The sequence below is a fragment of the Dermochelys coriacea genome, chromosome 3 (genome assembly GCF_009764565.3).
Source record: "Dermochelys coriacea isolate rDerCor1 chromosome 3, rDerCor1.pri.v4, whole genome shotgun sequence".
NCBI lineage: Eukaryota > Metazoa > Chordata > Testudines > Dermochelyidae > Dermochelys > Dermochelys coriacea.
Genome location: NC_050070.1, coordinates 99,144,703 through 99,167,364, shown reverse-complemented (window position 1 = coordinate 99,167,364; position 22,662 = coordinate 99,144,703). Strand labels below are relative to the sequence as shown.

Here is a 22,662-nt window from a genome sequence, read left to right as displayed (position 1 = left end):
TAAAATCAAGGTCAAGAAACTCAAAACAGACATACAGGAAAACTGGGCTTTACAACTTTAAATTTTTAAAGTTTTAGTTAAGAACATAATACAAGAACATAACGGCAATACTGGGTTAGACCAATGGTCCATCTAGCCTAGTATCCTGTCTTACGACAGTGGTTGACACCAGGTGCTTCAGAGGGAATGAATAGAACAGGCAATCATAGAGTGATCCACTCCTACATTCTGGCAAACAGAGGCTAGGGACACTTCATGCATGTTGTTGCATCCCTGCCCATCCTGGCTAATAGCCATTGATGGGACCTATCCTCCGTGAATTTATCTAATTCTTTTTTGAACCCTGTTATAGTTTTGGCCTTCACAACATCGCCTGGCAATGAGTTCCACAGGTTGACTGTGCATTGTATGAAGAAGTACTTCATTGTGTTTGGTTTAAAACCTGCTGCCTATTAATTTTATTGGGTGACACTTAGTTCTTATGTTATGTGAAGGAATAAATAACGTAAATAAGTCAGGATGGGCAGGGATGGTGTCTCTAGCTTCTGTTTGCCAGAAGCTGGGAATAGGCAACAGGATGATGGATCACTTGATGTTTACCTGTTCTGGTCATTCCTTGTGGGGCACCTGGCATTGGCCACTGTTGGAAGACAGGATACTGGGCTAGATGGACCTTTGGTCGGACCCTGTGTGGCCGTTCTTATGTTCACTTCCTTTTTCACTCTCTCCATGCCACTCAAGATTTTATAGACCTCTATCATATTCCCATATCCATAGCTGGTGGAAATAAGGGGAAAAGAAATTCTGTAGCTGCTGCAGCCAGTGGACTCAGAAATAGTTAGCAGGAGAGGCTCCTTTGTACCCTCTACTTTAGATGGCTCTAGGAAAGGAGTTGTGTGTGCCTTTTTAATTTTTTTTTTTTTTTTTTTTTTTTTTTTTTTTTTACTATTAGTAAAAGTTCTCTTAGCATGATTATGAACTGGGCAAGGCATGTGACACTGTTCATAGAATCATAGAATGAAGGGCTGGAAGGGACCTTGAGAGGTCATTAGTCTAGCCCCTGCACTGAGGCAGGACCAAGTAAATCAAGATCATCCAGGGATTTGTCCATCTTGTTCTTAAAACCCTCCAATGATGCAGATTCCACAGACTCCTTTGGAAAGCCTATTCCAGTGCTTAACTATCCTTGAAGTTAGAAAGTTTTTCTTAATATCTAACCTAAATTTCCCTTGTTGCAGATTAAGCCCTTTACTATTTGTTCTACTGTCAGTGGACATGGAGAACAGTTGATCACCATCCTGTTTATAACAGCCCTGAACATATTTGAAGATTCTTATCAGGTCCCCCCTCAGACTTCTTTCTGAAGACTAAACATGCCAGTTTTTTGACCTTTCCTCCCAGATCAGGTTTTCTAAATCTTTTATCATTTTTGTTGCTCTCCTCTGGACACTCTAATTTGTCCACTTTTTCCTAAAGTGTGTGGCACCTAGAATTGGAAACAGTGCTCCAGCTGAGGCCTCACCAGATCTGAGTAAAGGAGGACATTTACTTCCCGTGCCTCACATATGTATGACACTGCTGGTAATACACCCCACAATTATTTTAGCCTTTTTCACAACTGCATCTCATTGTTGAGTCGTACTGAATTTGTGATTCACTATAACCCCCAAATCATTTTCAGCAGTACTATTGCCTAGCCAGTTTTTTCCCATTTTTTATTTGTGTATTTGATTTTTCCTCCCCACGTGTAGTTCTTTGTACTTGTCTGCTCTGAATTTCATCTTATTGATTTCAACACAATTCTCTAATTTGTCAAGGTCAGTTACAATTCTAGTCCTGTCTTTTAAAGAGCTTGCATCCCCTCCCAGCTTGGTGTCATCTGCAAATTGCATAAGCATTCTCTCCATTCCATTATCCATTTCATGAATGAAAATATTGAATAGTACCGGACCTAGGATAGACCCCTGAGGAATACGTCCTCCCACTTTGACAGTGAACCGGTGACAATTACTTTTTGAGTACGGTCTTCATCCAGATATGCTCCCACCTGATAGTATTTTCTGTAGACTGCATTTCTGTGGTTTACATATGAGAATGCCATGTAGGATTGTGTCAGAAGCCTATCGAAAATCAAAATATATCATGTCTTCTGCTTCCCCTCAATCCACTAGGCCAGTAACCCTATCAGAGAAGGAAATAAGGCTGGCATGATTTGTTCTTGACAAATTTATGTTGACTTTTTTGTAGGTGCTTACAAATTGATTGTTTAATGATTTGTTCCAGTATCTTTTCCGGTGTTTGCAGTTAGGCTGTGACTGGTCTGTAATTCCCTGGGTACTCTTTTTATTTCCCCTTTTAAAGCAAGGTAGTATAATGGCTCTACTCTAGTCCTCTGGGATTTCAACCCACACTCCGTGAAGTCTCGAAGAGATTCACTAATGGTTTCGAGATTGTCTCAGGTAGTTTCTTATCTGTGCTAGGGTGAAATTGGTCAGGCCATGCCAACCTGAATACATCTAACTTATCTATATATTATTTAGCCTGTTTTTTCTCTATTCTGGATTGTGTTCCTTTCCTCTTGTTGTTAATGTTAATTGCCTTAATTATCTGGTCACAATCTACCTTTTTAATGATGACTGAAGAAAAATAAGCAGTAAACACCTCAGCTTTCTTGGTGTTTTCTGTTACTCTCCTTCCTTGCTAAGTAGTGAACCTATACTTTTCTTCACCTTTCTCTTGCTCCTAATGTGTTTGTAGAACCTCTTTTTATTGCCTTCTATGTCCCTTGCTAGGCATTTTGTGTCTTAGCCTTTCTGATTTGTTTGTGGAAGCTTGTGCTGTTCTTTTGCATTTATCCATAGCTATTTGTCCATGTTTCCACTTTTTTGTAGGATGCCTTTTTACATATTCAGGTAATCAAAGAGCTCCTGTTGGAGCTATGTTGGTCTCTTACTATTCATCCTGTCTTTCCTTCCTTTTGGGATAAAGGCAAAACTGCAAACTAATATTGTCTCCTTAAGAAGCTTCAGCTCTCCAGAACTCCTTTTTCCCCTTAGTGTTTCTTCTCATGGGACCTTACCTACCAGTTTTCAGTTTGTTAAAGTCTGCTTTTATTAAGTCCATTTTCCTTATTCTGCTGCTGTCTGTCCCCTCCCTCCCTTCCTTAGAATCATGAAATCTGTCATTTGATGATCACTTTTGCCCAAATTGCCTTCCTTTTTCAGATTTGCAATCAATTCCTTCCTGTTAGTCAGAATCAAGTCTAAGATGACTATTGTCCTGGTTACTTTCTCCACTTTCTGTAATAAGTTGTCCAGAGTACATTCCAAGAACTTACTGGACATTTTGTTTTGCTTTATTACTGTTCCAACAGATGTCTGGGTAGTTTCATTCCCTCATTATTACCACATTTTGTGTTTTGGATATTTGTTTGTTCCACCTCCTCCTCCTCCTGATTTGATGGTCTGTAGTCGATTCTCTTCATGACATCACCCCTGGTTCTCCCCCCCCCCCATTTAGCTTCTCTCAGACTTTCAACTGGTCTGCCCCCACCTCCTTCTGGACTTCAGAACAGTTGTATATGGTTATGGTTGTAACTATTGTTCAGAACGGTTGTATAACCAGTAGTGGATGCATAATGCAGAACCTCCTCTTTTCTCCCGTTTAGCCTTTCTGAACAAGCTATTCACCTCCTGTTGTGAGATTTATCCACCCAGTGATGCCAATTAAGTTATAATTTAGCTTATGTACTAATACTTCCGGTTCCTCATGTTTGTTTTCCATACTCCTTGCATTTATGTGGAGACATGTAAGGTGTTGAGCAGTTTTCCTTCACTATTTTCTCTTGTATTGCTCCTATGATCCTGTTGTAACTTTTCATCCCCCCCCCCCCCCCCCCCCGCAACATCTAGCTCTCTAAGGTCACTTTTTTATACCTACCTATGGGCTTTTGTTTCCTGCCCCCTTTGAACCTAGTTTAAAGCACTCCTCACTAGGTTGATGAGTCTGTTTCCAAAGATTACCTTCTGTTGACATCATCTGCACAGCCATGTGTTCACTTCCAGGATGCACATGTCCCTGCCTGGCCCCTGACCTCAACTGGGAAGATGGACAAGAACACCATCTGTGTCCCTGTCTCCTTCACCCTTGCTCCCAGTGACTGGTAGTCACTGCTAATCTCCTCTGGGTCATGCGTGGCAGCATCATTAGTGTCCTCATGGATGAGCAGCATAGGATAGTGTCAGAGGGATGGAAAAGTCTTGGCAGCATTTTTGTGATATCTCTGATGCAGCCTCCAGGCAGGCAGCTCACCTCCTAGGACATCACATCAGGGATTCCCCATCCACCACCAAAACCCTACTTTGTCTTTTCTGTGTGGTGACCATGAGCCTCCCAGCTTTGTGGTCAGAGGGCTCCTTTTCATGAGCCATTGAGGTCTACTCCTTTCCTCCTGTTGCCAGTGCAGCATATCAGTTCTTGATTTCAATGGATTGGAGACCTAGATGGGAGGTGGAGCACTGTTAATGTGTGAGATGGTCAGCAGATGGTTCTGCTTCCTCGTTTGGTGCTACTCTAGTCTTTTCTGGTTGGTTAGCACCCTCCATCCCAGGTGTTTCCACCAAATGCATCCGATGAAGTGAGCTGTAGCTCATGAAAGCTTATGCTCAAATAAATGTGTTAGTCTCTAAGGTGCCACAAGTACTCCTTTTCTTTTTTCATGTGCATTCTGTTAATGAAGTCCTGTTGGTCCTGTATGCTGTGCAGATGAGCTACCTCCTTCTGCAGTTCTCTTACCTGCTCTCCTAGGGTTTCCACCAGCAGATACCTCTCACACTTGATGGTTCCCCTCTGCCTGTCTATCATGGGTGGGAACATTAGGGCTACATTCTCAGCAGGTCAAGACCGGGATCAGGGTAGAAGTCTCTGAGGTCAGAATGCCTGCTTCGCCGCAGGTGCAGGCAGTGATGGTGTGAGTTCTCCCTGGTAGTGCACCTGCAAGCTAGGGGGTGGGAGGGGAAAATAAAATCTATCTCCCTGCTGTCCTCTTCTGGTGAACTCAGCTAGCTAACTCCCTTAATCTCCCAGCTGCCTTTGTCTCCCCAGCCACTAGGAGCCTGCATGCTCTTAAAAGCCTGGGTCCTAAATGCAGCTGGAATGGGTGACTCACCCCATCTCAATCAGCTTTCTTTAGTTGTTGGCCTATCCAATCAGAAGCTGCACTAATTTCACTTCAAAGAGCCCTGCTAGAAGTCAGGTACTAGCTCACCTATCTGCTGAGCAACTTCCCCTAACCAGTCGGCAACCAAGCCTAGATTTCAAACACATCAATCCAGTAAACTAGCTAGAGTCCTACCAAACTAACAGGGAGTTTCGAGAGGGAGTTCTCCAAGTGAAGAAGGAGCAAATATGGGACCCTTGGGGTAAGTGGCTGTCTGTAGTGTGTGTGTGTGTGTGTTTGGGGGTTACATGCTGTGTGCTGAGCTTGTCTGTCTGTCTGTCTGTCTCTTTGAAGGACCGTGTGCTGTGGCCAGCAGTTGGAAGCTGTGAGCTTCTAAACAAGGTTTGAAATCTAGAAACCTCTGTTCATTGGCTGAGCCTTAGTCAGGGGTGGGGCTATCAAGGAGGCCAGGGCTTTATAAAGCAGTGAGCAAGCGACCAGGGGCCGCTAAAAGGCGTTTCGAGAGGGAGTTTAGAAGGGGAGTGGGAAGGGGGTAAGGTACACTTGCCATTCTTTAAAACTTTTACACTAAACTATAATCAAAACTTCTTGATTTAAACAAAAACTCTATCATTAACTTAAGTAACTGTAGGAAAAAATGCAGGCAGAAGCCTGGCAACAGAGGCTATCCTGTTCGTTGCACTCAGTATAGCATTTATGATTACCTGCCCTGTGGGCGGGTGGCATATGTGTGCATTCGGTGCAAGGAGCTCCTGGCCCTCAGAGGTCGTGTACAGCCTTTGGAGGCCAGGGTGGCAGAACTGGAGGAGCTAAGGGAGGCAGAGAGGTATGTTGATGAGGCTTTCTGGGACACGGTAGATTTGTCCCACCTCCAGTCAGACAGCCCCTGTGCTGTTAAGGAGGATGAAAGGCCCAGAGAAGGAGAGCAGAGGGAAACCTTTCCATAGTTGGAACCTTCTTTCCAGATGATGTTGGGATATCCTCTCGCATTGAGGTTACCTCTCCGGGGGGAGGAAACTCCAGTCATTAGTAAAAGGCAGGTGTTGATTCAATCATTAGAAACGTATATAGCTGGGTTTGTGATGACCGGGAGAACTGTATGGTGACTTGCCTGCCTGGTGCGAAGGTTGTGGATCTCTCGAGGCATCTAGATAGACTTATATGTAGTGCTGGGGAGGAGCCTGTGGTCGTGGTACAAGTAGGTACCAATGACGTTGGGAAGGGTAGGAGAGATGCCCTGGAGGCCAAATTTAGGTTGCTAGGAAAGAGACTGAAATCCAGGACTTCTGTGATGGCAGTCTCAGAAATGCTACCAGTTCCATGTAGGCAGGCAGAGCTTAGGAGTCTCAATGTGTGGATGAGATGATGGTGTAGAGAGGAGGGGTTTAGATTTATTAGGAACTGGGGAAACTTTGGGATGTGGGAGCCTATATACAGGAAGGATGGGCTCCACCTAAACCAAAAGTGGATCCAGACTGCTGGCACTTAACGTTAAAAAGGTTGCAGAGCAGTTTTAAACTAAGAGATGGGGGAAAGCTGATTGCTGCAGAGGCGCACATGGATCGGACAGAGACTTCTCTTGGAGAGTCTATTGATAGAGATTCTCTAGGTTTTAATCAGGAGGAGGGGATGAAAGAGGACAAAGTATGGGCCAGATCAGACAAACATTCACATGAAGAATCTGACCCATCAGAAAAGGGCAGACAAATAAACATTGACAAGTTTTTAAAGTGCTTCTACACAAATGTTAGAAGTCTAAATAATAAGATGGGTGAACTAGAGTGCCTCGTGATAAAGGAGGATATTGATATAATAGGCATCACAGAAACCTGGTGGAGTGAGGACAATCAATGGGATACAATCATTCTGGGGTACAAAATATATCGGCAGGACAGAACAGGTTGTGGCGGGGGTGGGGAGTGGCACTATATGTGAAAGAAAATGTAGAATCAAATGAAATAAAAATCTTAAATGAAGCCACATGTTCCATAGAATCTCTATGGATAGTAATTCCATGCTCTAATAAGAATATAACAGTAGGGATCTATTATTGACCACCTGACCAGGACAGAGATAGTGACAATGAAATGCTAAGGGAGATTAGAGAGGCTATCAAAATAAAAAACTCAATAATAGTGGTCAATACCCATATTGATTGGGTACATGTCACCTCAGGATGAAGTGCAGAGACAAAATTTCTTGATACTTTAAATGGCTGCTTCTTGGAGCAGCTGGTACAGGAACCCATAAGGAGAGAGACAACTCCCAATCTAGTCCTGAGTTGAGCGCAGAATCTGGTCCAAGAGGTAACTATAACAGGACCGCTTGGAAATAGTGACCATAATATGATAACATTTAACATTCCTGTGGTAGGAAGAACACCTCAACAGCTCAACATGTGGCATTTAATTTCAGAAAGGGGAACTATGCAAAAATGAGGAGGTTAGTTAAACAGAAATTAAAAGGTACAGTGACTAGAGTGAAATCCCTGCAAGCTACATGGACACTTTTCAAAGACACCACAATAGAGGCTCAACTTAAATGTATACCCCAAATTAATAAAACACAGTAAAAGAACTAAAAAAGAGCCACGAGGGCTTGGCTTAACCATGTAAAAGAAGCAGAGAGAGATAAAAAGGCATCTTTTAAAAAGTGGAAGTCAAATCCTAGTGAGGTAAATAGAAAGGAGTATAAACACTGCCAAATTAAATGTAAAAATGTAATAAGAAAAGCAAAAAAGGAGTTTGAAGAACAGCTAGCCAAAATCTCAAAAGATAATAACAAAATGTTTAAGTACATCAGAAGCAGGAAGCCTACTAAATGACCAGTGGGGCCCCTGGATGATCGAGATACAAAAGGAGCAGTTAAAGAAGATAGTCATCGCGGAGAAACTAAGTGAATTCTTTGCTTCAGTGTTCATGGCTAAGGATGTTAGGGAGATTCCCAAACCTGAGCCGTCTTTGTAGGTGACAAATCTGAGGAATTGTCACAGATTGAAATGTCACTAGAGGAGGTTTTGGAATTACTTGAGACACTTAACAGTAACAAGTCACCAGGACCAGACGGCATTCACCCAAGAGTTCTGAAAGAACTCTAATGTGAAATTGCGGAACTATTAACTATGTTTTGTAACCTGTCCTTTAAATCAGCTACTGTCCCCAATGACTGGAAGATAGCTAATGTAACGCCAGTATTTAAGAAGGGCTCTAGAGGTGATCCTGGCAATTGCAGACAGGTAAGTCTAATGTCAGTACTGGACAAATTAGTTGAAACAATAGTAAAGAATAAAATTGTCAGCCACATAGAAGAACATAAATTGTTGCTCAAAAGTCAACATGGTTTCTGTAAAGGGGAATCATGTCTTACTAATCTATTAGAGTTCTCTGAGGGGGTCAACAAACATGTGGACAAAGGGATCCAGTGGACACAGTGTACTTAGATTTCCAGAAAGCCTTTGACAAGGTCCCTCACCAAGGTTCTTTTGCAACTTAAGTTGTCATGGGATAAGAGGGAAGATCCTTTCATGGATTGAGAACCGGTTAAAGGACAGGAAACAAAGGGTAGGAATAAATGGTAAATTTTCAGAATGGAGAGGGGTAACTAGTGGTGTTCCCCAAGAGTCAGTCCTAGGACCAGTCCTATTCATAAATGATCTGGAGAAAGGGGTAAACAGAGAGGTGGTAAAGTTTTCAGATGATACTAAACTGCTCAAGATAGTTAAGACCAAAGCAGACTGTGAAGAACTTCAAAAAGATCTCACAAAACTAAGTGATTGGGCAACATAATGGCAAATGAAATTTAATGTGGATAAATGTAAAGTAATGCACATTGGAAAAAAATAACCCCAATTATACATACAATATGATGGGGTCTAATTTAGCTACAACAAATCAGGAGAAAGATCTTGGAGTCATCGTGGATAGTTCTCTGAAGATGAATACACAGTGTGCAACAGCAGTCAAAAAGCAAACAGGAATCATTAAAAAAGGGATAGAGAATAAGACTGAGAATATCTTATTGCCCTTATATAAATCCATGGGACGCCCACATCTTGAATACTGCGTACAGATGTGGTCCCCTCATCTCAAAAAAGATATACTGGCATTAGAAAAGGTTCAGAAAAGGACAACTAAAATGATTAGGGGTTTGGAATGGATCCCATATGAGGAGAGATTAAAGAGGCTAGGCCTTTTCAGCTTGGAAAAGAGGACGCTAAGGGGATATGGTAGAGGTATATAAAATCATGAATGGTGTGGAGAAAGTGAATAAGGAAAAGGTATTTACTTGTTCCCATAATATAAGAACTAGGGGCCACCAAATGAAATTATTGGGTAGGAGATTTAAAACAAAAGGAAGTTCTTCACTCAGCGCAGTCAACCTGTGGAACTCCTTGCCTGAGGAGGTTGTGAAGACTAGGACTATAACAGGGTTTAAAAGAGAACTGGATAAATTCATGGAGGTTGTCCATTAATGGCTGTTAACCAGGATGGGTAAGGAATGGTGTCCCTAGTCTTTGTTTGTGAGAGGGTGGAGATGGATGACAGGAGAGAGATCACTAGGTCATTACCTCTTAGGCCCACTCCCTGTGGGGCACCTGGTATTGGCCACTGTCAGTAGACAGGATACTGGGCTGGATGGACCTGTGGTCTGACCCAGTATGGCCGTTCTTATATTCTTATAAACTCGATGACAAGTTCCCAGCACAGAAAAGTGCTCCTTTTTGCCCCTCAAAATTAATTAGTAGCAAGATAGAAGTGCCCCAGAGATACTCACCAGCTAGCAAACTGCCTTTGTCTTGCCAGCTTCAGTATTGATCTGCAAAGACAATATATTTGGAGAACTCAAAGCACTCACTAGTACTTCTCCTTTCCTTATTGTGCCAATGTACAGTACTTTGACTTTGCTTTGGAGTGAGCTGTGGCATGATGGCTCAGCTGACCACTAGTTCAGGTTTCTCTGTTGAGATAAGTGGAGTATTCCATTCCACATCCATTGTAGCTTAACTTTCTGATAAATTATTTTAAGTCTATTTCTAAAACTCCCAATTTGTATCTATTGTGAATGTAAAAGAAAAAAAAACACGTATATTCCAGTTCCTTCCTGCATTCCTCCTCTCTCTGCTACCCCATTCTATGTCCTGTATGTTCTCTCTCCAGCAAATTCAGACTTTCTGCAGCAAATTAGTCTTGTCTTAATTTCCATCTCAACTCTGAGAAATTGGAAGGGAATAGCACAGCTATGTTTAAATTGGTGATTGTGGTATTCTCTTTGATTTCCAGCAGCTTGTAAAGAAATTAAAACAAGGCAACAGCAATTCCTCAATGCTGTGAAGAAGGAATGGCGCAGCAGTTGAGAACAGGAGGCAAAAATCTTTCTTGTTCTCACAAATTTCAGAGGCCTTTTGCAGTATTTCCCGCAATGTTAATCTTGTTAACATTGACTATTTTTAATGTTTTCAGGAGAAATAGCTAAATTTCCAGGCATATTAAGATACAGGCATGGTGATACAATTGTACAAAGTATTTTGAAAATGAACCTGCTAACCTATTTCTAAATGCTGTCTAAATGCCAACTAATGAGTGGGGATGCTCCTTATCATTGATTTGGGCAAACCTTGTGTCATAAATATAAAGGGAAGGATAACCACCTTTCTGTATACAGTGATATAAAATCCCTCCTGACCAGAGGCAAAATAGATGACTTCTACTGGGAAGCTGTTCCAGAATCTTAGTCTAATTTCCAGACTAAATTTATTATACCATTTTATACCCATTTTGTCTTGTGCCAATATTATCCTTTACTTTGCATAGCTCTTCTCCCTTCCTGGTGTTCACTCTCCTCAGATGCATTTATAGAGAGCAATCACATCCTTTCTTAGCCTTTGTTTTGTTAGGCTAAACCAGCCAAGCTATTTTGTCTCCTCTTGTAAAATATGCTCTAATCAGTAGTTAATATTGGTGTAATCTGTTATTTAATATTATTGTTTAATATATGTTATGTTATTTAATCTCAGTTATATCCTCTCCTCCCTTGCTTTACTAGTTTCACACGACTGCCAGTAATTATGGCCATTATTCATCGCCCAGTTTATTGGTCAGCAATGTTAACTGGTCCTGTTAAATGTGCCATTTTTTTTATTAAAAGCAGTAATGACCTTAAATCTATTGACTTTGTAGTGCTAAGATACTCTTAATTTAACTTTCAAAGTACAACTGTGCATAGGAGCACCTTATGCAATTATAAATAGGTTATTTGCCCCTGCACAGGGCCAGATAGGTATCTTATTGGACCTGGGGACATGCAAATACCTGACTTACTCAGGTGCACTAATTTGCATGTGCAGTTCAATGTACATAACTTCAAAAATCTCATAACTTGTATGTAAACAGTATATGGGAGGCAGGGTGGATTTGATTTAAATCAAATTGTGTATTTTTGCTGGTTGTTATAACCTTAATACGTATTCTTCATGTAGGTTTCATTTTTAGAAGGTGTACACTACATTTTTAAACAGTGATGTATTTTGAAAACTTTTCAGATTAGTTTTACAGATATATCAGAAAATGAATGATTGTTTGGTTATTTCATTTACCAAAGGTAAATGAAGCAGATATTTATGAAGTCACTGGGCGGTGAACTATCTCCAATTCAAGAGGTTAACCATCAATATTCGGAGGATTTTCTTGCCACGTTGTATTAAGAGGAGAACATCACCAGACAGACATTTAAATTGTTTTATTTAACTAAAACAACAATGTTTAGTATTCTGGATTTTTTTCTTCAACAGCAAACATATAATATTTTAACAAAACAAGCATATGTCCCTCGTTTCTCACATTTATCTCCAGACTTCTTCTCCTGTTCCAGATCTATTCCGCCCCCAACAATCTTCTATTCATTGAACTTTTTGAAACTTTGCACTTTTAGAGAGAGCTAAGGGATTAACTCTGTGTACACAAATTTGCAGCGGAACAATAGAGTTGAGGTTTGTCATTTCTCACCTCTATATACTATTTATTTTCAAACATTTTTGCTTAAATGTTAACAAGCATGTTACCTCTGGAGACACAAATCCAGTTTGAGAACTGCAAAACTAAGCATTTCTGATGGTGTCTTCTAAACTGAGCACTGAGTCCCATTGGGTAGATAGAAAAGGAGTACTTGTGGCACCTTAGAGACTAACAAATTTATTAGAGCATAAGCTCTCTAAGGTGCCACAAGTACTCCTTTTCTTTTTGCGAATACAGACTAACACGGCTGCTACTCTGAAACCTGCCATTGGGTAGATAGAAAGATTAACCTAACTAATCTATACAGAAGCCTTTGGAACCCCATAAGATTGGGTCACTAATCCATGAACAATTGAAACTCATTTACAAAACTTTTCTTAAACATTACTTTAACATTTCTTCAACATTTCTCATACTATAGAATTAGAATTTATAATCCCTATTCCATGATGAGATACCGTTGATCTTAATGTATCCTAATTAAAATGATGGTTAGATAGGTTTTTTCCTCATAAAGCATTTTATCAAAAAAATCCAATTTCAATTAAAAAAAAACTGATTAAAAAAATCATTGGTTTTTACCCATCCTGGGGGGAGGCGAGTGGGGAGTGTTATGAATTGTTTACTACCTACTCAGCTAAGTCCACTTCTTAGATATATGATAAAAGAATGAAATTATGTGTTAATAGTTAGTTTAAAATATTTTTTTTAAAAACTGCTAGAGTTATTTTCTTTTCTAACACAATTACAATTAGTTTCACTTCATAACTGATGAAGCTTGTGAAATGTACATTTCTGCATAGGTGTAAAGTGCCCTGATTCTGCAAGCATGTATGTGTGCACTTTACACACTTGGGTAGGCCTATTGACTTCTTGTGTGTGTTTTGTTGTCTTCACTGAGGGCTGCCCATGCGGGTTAAATTTAGGGTTGCCACCTTTCTAATTGCTGGTAACTGGACCTCTGAGGCCCTGCCCCTGCTCTGCCTCTTCTCCCCCACCCCTCCAGGTCTTCCCCCCCTCACTTACTTCTCTTCTCCATTCCATCTCCTTCCCCAAGCTGGTTTCCCTCCGCTTTGGGGCTGATACGGGAGCTGATGCAGCATGACAAGGAGTCTGCCTGCAGGTAGAAGGCGACCCTGGCTGAGCAGGGGCTGGTGCAAGTTAATTACCCAGAGCCTTTCCTGACCTTGGGGTAGCCACTCTTTTGGTGTCCGGTCAGTAGTTCTGACTGGACACTGCCAGGTCCTCTTTTTGACTGGACTTGTTGAAAAGTGGGCACTTGGCAACCCTAGTAAAGTTAAGCACATACATGAGTGCTTGCAGGATTGGGGTCCTGCAGTTCATCCGCATCTGCCAATAGCGTGATCCTGCGCCAGCCACTCATGTTCCAAGTGGGTGAATTAATGATTTCTTTACAATCACATTAAATGCATTTTAATGGATTTGTAATTATAAACCTTTTGTGTAGGACAACTAATATCTGTTGGCATTGTACAAAAATAGTAGTCTCCATATAGAATAAATTCTTGGAATGTGGATTTATGTTGCATATTGTTCTTTAAACGTTGCAACCCATTGCCTTAAAAATTAACTTAGGGGAATATCTACTGTTTAAGTTCAGCCTTGTCTTCTTAAGGCAGTGTTTTTTTATTTTTTTTTATATTCAAACCAGGAATCAATGCCAATGTAAATGCAATATAATTTTTCACCTTTGCAATATAAGAATATTTAAAACAGATATCGTCAGCAACATTTTTCAAAGATATAAATTTGATGAGGCGTTTACACTGGCATTGATTCCTGGTTTGAATTTGTTTCCTTAGAGCAGTTTAGGAAGTGGCGGTTGAAGGGTTCTGCATTCTCATGGGATAGTCTGTTAAAAAAGGGGGGAAAGAAGTAGTTTGCAGAATGTTGAACAGATGTTTTGGCTTTGTGACAAATGGTTACAAGTGCTGTCTGGAGCATTTCATGTTATGCTGGAGGATGAACATATGTAGATAAATGCAGATATGTAGATAAATAACGTTATTGAGCAGAACCCGTCATCAGCATGGATTCATGTCCCCTGGAATATTGGTTGAAGCATGAAGGGACATATGAATCTTTAGAGCATCTGGCATGTAAATATCTTACAATGCCAGCTACAACAGTGCTATGAGAATGCCTATCTCACTTTCAGTTGACGTAAACGATAAGCGGGCAGCATTATCTTCTGCAAAATGTAACCAAACTTGTTTGTCTGAGTGATTGGCTGAACAAGACGTAGGACTGAGTGGACTTGCAGGTGCTAAAATTTTACATTTAGTTTTATTTTTGAATGCAGTCTTTTTTTTTACATAATTCTACATTTGTAAGTTCAACTTTCATCAAAAAGAGATTGCACTACAGTACTCTCTTTTGTTTTTTACAGTGCAAATACGTGTAGTAAAAAATATAGTGAGAAATGTATACTTTTTATTCTGTGTTGTAATTGAAATCAATATATTTGAAAATGTAGAAAACATCCAAAAATATTTAAATAAATGGTATTCTATTGTTTAACAATGCAATTAATCTCATGATTAATCGCAGTTAATTTTTTAATCGCTTGACAGTAGTTTATTACATGTACTATAACTACTTGTACCAAAGATGAGTTATGACTTGGTTTGTTACTTATGCTTTTCAGTTCTTTTACCTTTATGCTGAATATGCAGCAAACTACAGTTCTCTCCTAAGCTCAATTTGTTCCACTGGGTGTGTAAGTAAAGTCAGAAAGGGTTTGATCTACTCCTATGCTGTAGCTATCAGAATGTTTAATAAAACCTCCATTCTGCTGGAAAAATGGTGATGGTTTGCCCCTTATTTAAAAGTATTTGTAAAGTAAAGGTAATTACGGAAGGCATTTTGTTAGAGGCAAGTTCAACCACTGTAGTTGGCTGAAGGAGTCTTTGTGCTTGTGTTGTAAAACAGAATCTTAATGTATTTTTTGCTTTCTTGCTTCTAATCCGAAATTAGCAAAAGAGATGGTAGTGAACACATTTACAGGCCAAATGAGTAGTATTTATCACCAAAACTGTGACAATAAGTTATGTCAAACTGCACTAACCAGAAACCACCAAATGATTTCAACAGTATCTCTGAGCTAAAAGGTAGGTTCCAAATAGTCTTTTGAAGTTTACTCTAGAGCCAACAGGCATAACAGCTGAATGCCAGTGAGTCCATTATAGTAACAATGCTAGGAACCATCAATGCACAATTGTCTATCAATTTTAAACCATAATTGTTGGAGAGTTGTAATAATAATGAACTTAAATATCCTAGTACCTTTCATTTCATTTTTAAAAATGAGCAGTAACAGTGAAGGAGCTGGTAATTAGCTAATGAAATCTTGCCAAGTTGCCTGTAAAGAGATCATAATGGTGGGTTCTACATGGGTAATCAAATATAAACTGGGCACTGAAGCTGTATCAAGTATACAACTTTTTTTAAAAAGGGTTTTTATTCCTAGATCAATTAACAAAATAATAATTAAAAAACACGAGTAACATAGTTTTGTAAAAACTAATTTATTTGAGTCTGTAAAACATTTGCTTTCTATTTTGTTAGCGAATAATTATGCAGCGCGGAATTGCTATGCAAGTCAGTGGAAAGTTTTATCAAACAAATGAGTCAAATGCTGATTTTACTATCCCATTTACACATAAACATTTTTATTTCCTGTCATAGATATAGGCGGAAGGGTAGCAACCTTTATGTATGCAATAGCAAAAAATCCCTCTTCGGCAGCTTTACTGGATTGCCTTACCAGTAAAGGGTTAAGCAGTTCAAATAACCAAGGTGGCACCTGACCAAAAGGACCAATGAGAAAAAAATGATACTTTCAAATCTGGGGGGGGGGGGAGGATTTGTTTTTGTTCTGTGGTGTTCCCTCTCCGGACGGAGGGAGAAGCCAAGCAGGTGCAATATCTCATGAAAATAAACCTGGAAATAATCCATTTGAAACCACAAACTGTGAGTAGGGCAAGGAAATGCATTAGGTTATCTTTCGTTTTGGCTTTTGACTTTTCCTGTGCTACACAGGTAGTTCTATTCCTATTTTTGTAACTGAAGCTGAGCCCAGAGGGGAATCCTCTGAGTTGAAATTTTTTTTACCTTCCATCCTGATTTTGCAGATGTGATTCTTTCTTCTTTTAAGAACCTGATTGATTTCAGTGTCCTGAAGACAAAGGGTCTGGTCTGTGCTCACATTGCCAAGGCAACTGCTTGGTAGTTTATGCTCAAGCCTCCCCAGGAAAGGGGGTGAAGAGGCTTGGGATATTTTGTGGGGATAGGGATTCCAAGTGACCCTTCCCTGAATTTTTGTGTAAATCACTTGGTGGTGGCAGTAATACCGTCCAAGGACAAGGAAAGGTATTTGTGCCTTGGGGAATTTTTAACCTAAGTTGGTAGAATATAAGTTTAGGGGGTCTTTCATGTGGGTCCCCCCATCTATACCTCAGAGTTCAGAGTGTGTGTGGGAGAAACCCTGACATGGTGGTAGCGGTGGGATCATTTTGAACCAGAAGCACAGACCTCAGGATTTTAAAAGGACACATTTTTTCCTTTTGGGTGCTTGAAAACCAGGGAGGGACATGTTGTGTTGTTTTTTTTTTTTCTTTTTCAGGTGAGAGCAGCTGGAGGTTTTTTTTTCTTTGCCTGAAGGCAAAGTAGTTAAGCTGCAGCAAGAAAATTCACAAGCCAAAACAAAAGATAACTTAACGTATTTCCTTGCCCTACTCACAGTTTCTGTGGTTTCAGATGGATTATTTCAGGTATATTTTCAGGCAATATTGTACCGGCTTGGCTTCTCCCTCCGTCCGGAGAGGGAACAATACAGAACAAAAACAAATCCTTCCCCCGCCAGATTTGAAAGTATCTTCTTTACTCATTGGTCCATCTGGTCAGGTGCCACCTAGGTTATTTGAATTGCTTAACTCTTTACAGGTAAGGCAATCCAGTACAGCTGCCAAGGAAGGATTTTATGCTACTTCATACATAAAGGTTACTATCCTTCCCCCTATTTTCATGACATTTCCACTGATCAATAACTTAACAATTTATTGTTCCTGTAGCTCATGTGCATTTTCAAAAACTTCCACACAATGCCTCATGGCGTATAGTGTAATTTATTTTACTTAAATAATACACCTGACTGCTCCAAAGAGTACTTTTGCTTACCAAAAATTGTCACAGTTGTTCCACTAATTACTAACAATAGGCTTGATTTTGCAGCCCTTACTGTTTGTAAGAATTTAGTCACACAAGGAATGTGGCTCTGGGGCTCTTAGTGTGAATAAATGCTCACAGATGTGAGTAACGGTTGCACGATCTAGCTCAATATAAGGCCATCTTTCAGTATCATTGCTCTATAGCAACACGTGTAGGAAAATTAAGTAATTTTATGTGGTTTAACAATATTTCATATTTATTCATAGGGGTAAAGAGTCCAAAATGCATTTTAGTACAAACATTAAACCTTCAACCCTGACACAAGTCAGCCCTGGAAAGAGCATGTTCTTTCCTCACAAAGCAACTTGATTATTTTTGGGACGATGGCATGTATATTCTACCCTGAAAAGATGCACCGCCTCACTTTCCCTGTTTGTATGTAGAGTCCTGTCTGCTTACTTTATTGACATGTTTTGCTACTTTTAATACCAGTTATTGTTAACTCTTCTGAGCCAATAGGCCAGGAGAGACTGAGGTGGTGTCTTTCTCTCTTGAGAATCATCAGAATAATTCGAGTTGCAGTTGAGGGCCAAGTCTGGTTGGTTGTGGCTTTGGAACCCCATTGCAGAGAAGTGTCACACAGGTGTAATGGAGAGTGTAATTTGGACTGCAAAACCTTTTTTCTGGTAATGTATGTAATCCCAGATTGAAATGCTGAGGTATTAATTACAAAAAACATATTTATACTTGTAAATTGAGCAAATTTTGACCTGGCAGTCCAGAGATGATATAAACTTAGAACCCCACAGTGCCATTTTTAGTATCTTTAGAGCAGAACGGCCCTGAAAATAACTGAGATCTGTAAAGCCTTTCATCCCAAAGGATCACAAAGTACTTCAGAAACCATTATACATACCAAATGTATGGTTCACTTCACTCTCCACTGAAACACAGCCATCTCTGGCATGAAATGTAGCAGTTCTTAATCAGGCAAAAAGAGTGCTACCCAAAAGTATAAGATAGGAAGTAGAAAAAAGATTCCTGTATCCATTTGAAACTGCTGGGAAAATTCAGCAAGGCAGAATGGCCTAGAGCTGTAGCTCACGAAAGCTTATGCTCTAATAAATTTGTTAGTCTCTAAGGTGCCACAAGTACTCCTTTTCTTTTTGCGAATACAGACTAACATGGCTGCTACTCTGGAAAAAAAAGGGATTTCAGTGTTTAAGGCCCAGATTTAGTCTACCAAATCCCAGATTTAGGATGGAATATGGGATATTTTCATGTGGGGTTCTCTCAGTATCTCTTGTTGAAGCCATTTCTCTTTGTGTTAATAATTACTCATTGGACAAGAGATAGTGAGAATGACACTGTAGCCCAGTGGTTAAGGAACTTACCTGAGGGGTGGGAAAGCCTGGTTCAAATCCCTTCTCTTCATGAGGCAGAGGCAGGAATTTGACCTGGGGTCTCCAACATCCCAGATGAGTACCATAACTACTGAGCTAAAGGTTCGCAAAAAGAAAAGGAGTACTTGTGGCACCTTAAAGACTAACAAATTTATTAGAGCATAAGCTTTCGTGAGCTACAGCTCATCCGATGAAGTGAGCTGTAGCTCACGAAAGCTTATGCTCTAATAAATTTGTTAGTCTTTAAGGTGCCACAAGTACTCCTTTTCTTTTTGCGAATACAGACTAACACGGCTGCTACTCTGAAACCTGAGCTAAAGGTTATAAGGGTGACTGTCCGCCCACCCCAGTTGTTTTGTGTGGAGTTAGGAATGTGTTGCTGCCATTATTGCAAGGACTAGCTTAGATGCCTAAGATGCCTGACTCCAGGAAAGTGTTCCCAGCTGTGGATTGCAGGCACAGATACATGCCACCTGATAGTCCGGATTTAGGCACCTGATGCTGTTAGATGGGTGAGCCTAGCTTACATATTACCCCCACCAAGTGTGCTGCCTTTAGTGGATCGCATTCCCAAGTGCCTCTCTTTTCCCACGTTTGTATAGACTGCCTAAGTGGCTAACTCAGTGGATTCCCCTGGGTGGCTAGTAGCCTAAAATCTCTTGAATCTGTTGCTACTCCTGTAGTCTCAATATTTTGTTTGCATTGTATTTTAAATATATTTGAACATTAGTGCCTACCAGCCAATGTATCTTCTTTCCCTCTTTTTTAGAGTGAGCTGTTTTGAATCCCTGCATTTATCTATCTTCAACTCTTTCTCTCTCCAGGATCATGCATGATAGTGGATTCCTCAGACCATGATCCTGGAGAAAAGGCTCGACTTCAGCTTCCTACGATGAAGGAAAATGACACTCACTGCATTGATTTCAGTTACCTTTTATATAGCAAGAGTGGAGCGAACCCTGGAACCTTGAACATCTTAGTTAGGGTGAACAAGGGACCTCTTGCTAATCCCATTTGGAATGTGACAGGCTCTACTGGCAAGGACTGGCTTCGAGCTGAGCTGGCTGTCAGCACCTTCTGGCCAAATGAATATCAGGTAAGCCTGCAATACATCCTCCTCTTATTGCCATGGTGTTAAATGCTGCCAACATGTGGGGTTGTGGCATCCATGAGACCTGATGTATTTAAAGAGATTTTCCATACAATTTTAAGTGTTATTCTCCCATTCAATATAACACTTCTTTTGGGATAAGGGTTTTTCACATGAAATTTAAATTCACAAGGAATCTGTTTTGTATGATGTCCAAAACGGTACGTTAAAAGCACTCTATTAAACTTGGAAATCCAGTATTCAGAAGTTAGGTTTCCTGCGCATTCTTAACCCACTTCCCCCTTGTGCACAGACTTTAAGATACAGTCTTTAATGACATAATCACAAACAATTGCCCCCCCTCCCCCCCATTGAAGCCTGCCTCATTCAATGCACAGGATAGATGGTGCTTGCTGAATGGGTAGCTGTTCAATATTTGGTCTTCTCCTTATTTTTCAGTGTGGTCCCATGCCTTTTTTAGTATACACTATTCAAACCCTGTGCTTTGAAGACAGAATTATTACTTTTGTCATGGACTTTACTGTGGCTCTCATCACTATATCATCTAAGCTGTCCCAAACACTAATGCATTGATTTTCACAACACCCCTGTGAGTTTGGTTTGTGATTTGATTGGCATTGCATAGCAACTCTGTGGCAAAGGCAGGAATAGAATCCAGTTCTCCAGAATAGCTTTCAGTTGCAAATTTACCAGTAGGAAGGGGACATTGTCAAAACTGTTAGGCTTAACACCACCTTGAAAATTGTTTCACCTTGTTGGTATTAAAATAACTAGAAATGGGCTCTGTTGGATTAGTTTGAGTGACGGCTGCCCTTCTGGTCACTTGAAGCTGCTGTACTTGATATGGTGTGAAGAACAAAACTGATGTACACAAGAATACAGCCATGCAGTTAGGAAGAATTGTGTTAACTAGTTACATCTACTAAGAAGTGTCAAACAATCCGTGTCAGAGCTCTGCACAATACTCTAAGGGACTGATCCAAAGCCTATTCAAGTCAATGGGAGTTTTCTATGGATTTTAACAAGATCTGTGTCAGACCCCAAAGGAGCTGTTCTGAGTCATTGCATTAAGTGTCTATATGAATCGTGGTGTGTTCACCATTTTCTAAATATCAATTTTAGAATTCTGTATTGCGGCCCATCACCATACTACCTGAGTGTCTTCTACGTAAAACCTGTAGCAATAAACAAGTCCCTAGTGGATTCTGTGGCGTTTCTGGCACTTCACCCATTTCAGGGTTAAAACTGTGCTAGGAATAGGATTTTTGTTGATTTTTATTTTTTTAAAGATTTTATCAACTCCTCCCACCCCTTATTTTTTGATTGGTAGAGGTCTAGACATAGTGGTGTAGGAATTATGAGCGGAATTATGAGTAGGAATTATGAGTGGAAAGACTTTTTCAAAGAGGAAGGTATTGCAGTATTTCCTAAATATGGTCAGACTAGTTTCACCTCGATAGATATTTAAACAATATATGAGTGTTCCATTATGCTGTATCTCATCAGATGCCAGTCACAGCCATGAGTTTCTCTTTTATTGGTTTCTGTTTTTTAATACTGCTGTTATACTTTCCCTCCTTTTTTTTTTTTTTTAAAAAAGTTTAAAGGTATTTATACCACAAAATATGTTGAAATAACACAAGATTATTAACGCCATGAAAGCAAAGTTCAGATAGTTTGAGTTGTTTGTGGGGGCGGGAAGTGTTTTTCTAAGATCCTTTATATTATTTAAAAGTAGGGATGATTTATTGGTAGTTTTTATAGCAGTGATCAAGTTTTTGTATACCGGTGTAGTCAGGCTTGGCAATGAGATTGGTGGTTGGGAGTTTAGACAGGTACCATAGACATTCTTCATTTATGTTATAGCCTTCATATAATCTCTGTAAAATCCTGCACCGAGAAGGTCCCTCCCACTCCCAGCTCCCCAATGTAATGTTAAAATAATGTAAAATACATTGTTGTTCAATTTTCTTATTTTTAATTTAAAAATAAGAAGTAGGTCTGGGTGCATATTTTTGTAGGCCTGCTGTGTTCTGTACATAAACTGCACCTGGCCTGTAAATGTTGCTTTCCTGCTGTTCTCTGGTTCAGTCAGTTGGAACCAGTCTAACTTTATGTAATTTCTTAGTAAGAATGGAAAATGTATCACTGTATGGTTTTTGTTTTTGAATAGAATTCATTTTTTCTGTCCTTCTGTAAGAGCTTTCTTTGAGGTCTCGAGGTTAACAGGCCTCTTTCAAGAATACAGACTTATTTACAGTGTTGGCTTTAATGTTGAGCTGCACCACAGAGCACAGTATGAATGCCTGTTCTGTTCAGTTGCATTCTATGCAACAATGCTGCAGTTCACTAGCTCCACAGGTTGCCTGTCCACCTCTTGTGAGTTCAGTAAGCAGTACAGGAAGAACTTACACATGTTTAAAACAAGATTGAAGGCAATTTGTTTTGAGTATTGCATTGTCATAAACTAAACCTGGCTTAGTACTGATCCCCAAGCAAGGTCACTTTTTGTTAAGGATTATAAACCGGAAAATGTATATAATGTGCAGTTTTAATCCAAGCAAAGCTGCATATCTGATTTTTTTTAAATTTCTTTCCATTTACTTCAAAAAGTCAAGTAGAAGTCAATAGTAGGTATCAGAAGTGATGTGTATCAGTTGTTTAGATACCCAGACACATGAATAAATAAAATACATTAGCCATCTCTTAATGACACATACTATGTTTAAAACAAACTCAAGGGGTGAACTGGAGAATTACAGGCCAGTA

The 22,662-nt window shown here is 39.9% G+C and overlaps 1 protein-coding gene across 16 annotated transcripts in view; it reads left to right on the top strand.

Annotated features, from left to right (window-relative positions):
• PTPRK (protein tyrosine phosphatase receptor type K) overlaps nt 1-22,662 on the top strand; it is a 603,062-nt gene that overhangs the window by 192,767 nt on the left and 387,633 nt on the right. For all 16 annotated transcript variants that reach the window (XM_038395504.2, XM_043510931.1, XM_043510923.1 and 13 more), the window contains exon 3: nt 19,607-19,878. In XM_038395504.2, the coding sequence (XP_038251432.1) occupies nt 19,607-19,878 (272 nt within the window). The remainder of the gene's footprint in view (nt 1-19,606; nt 19,879-22,662) is intronic.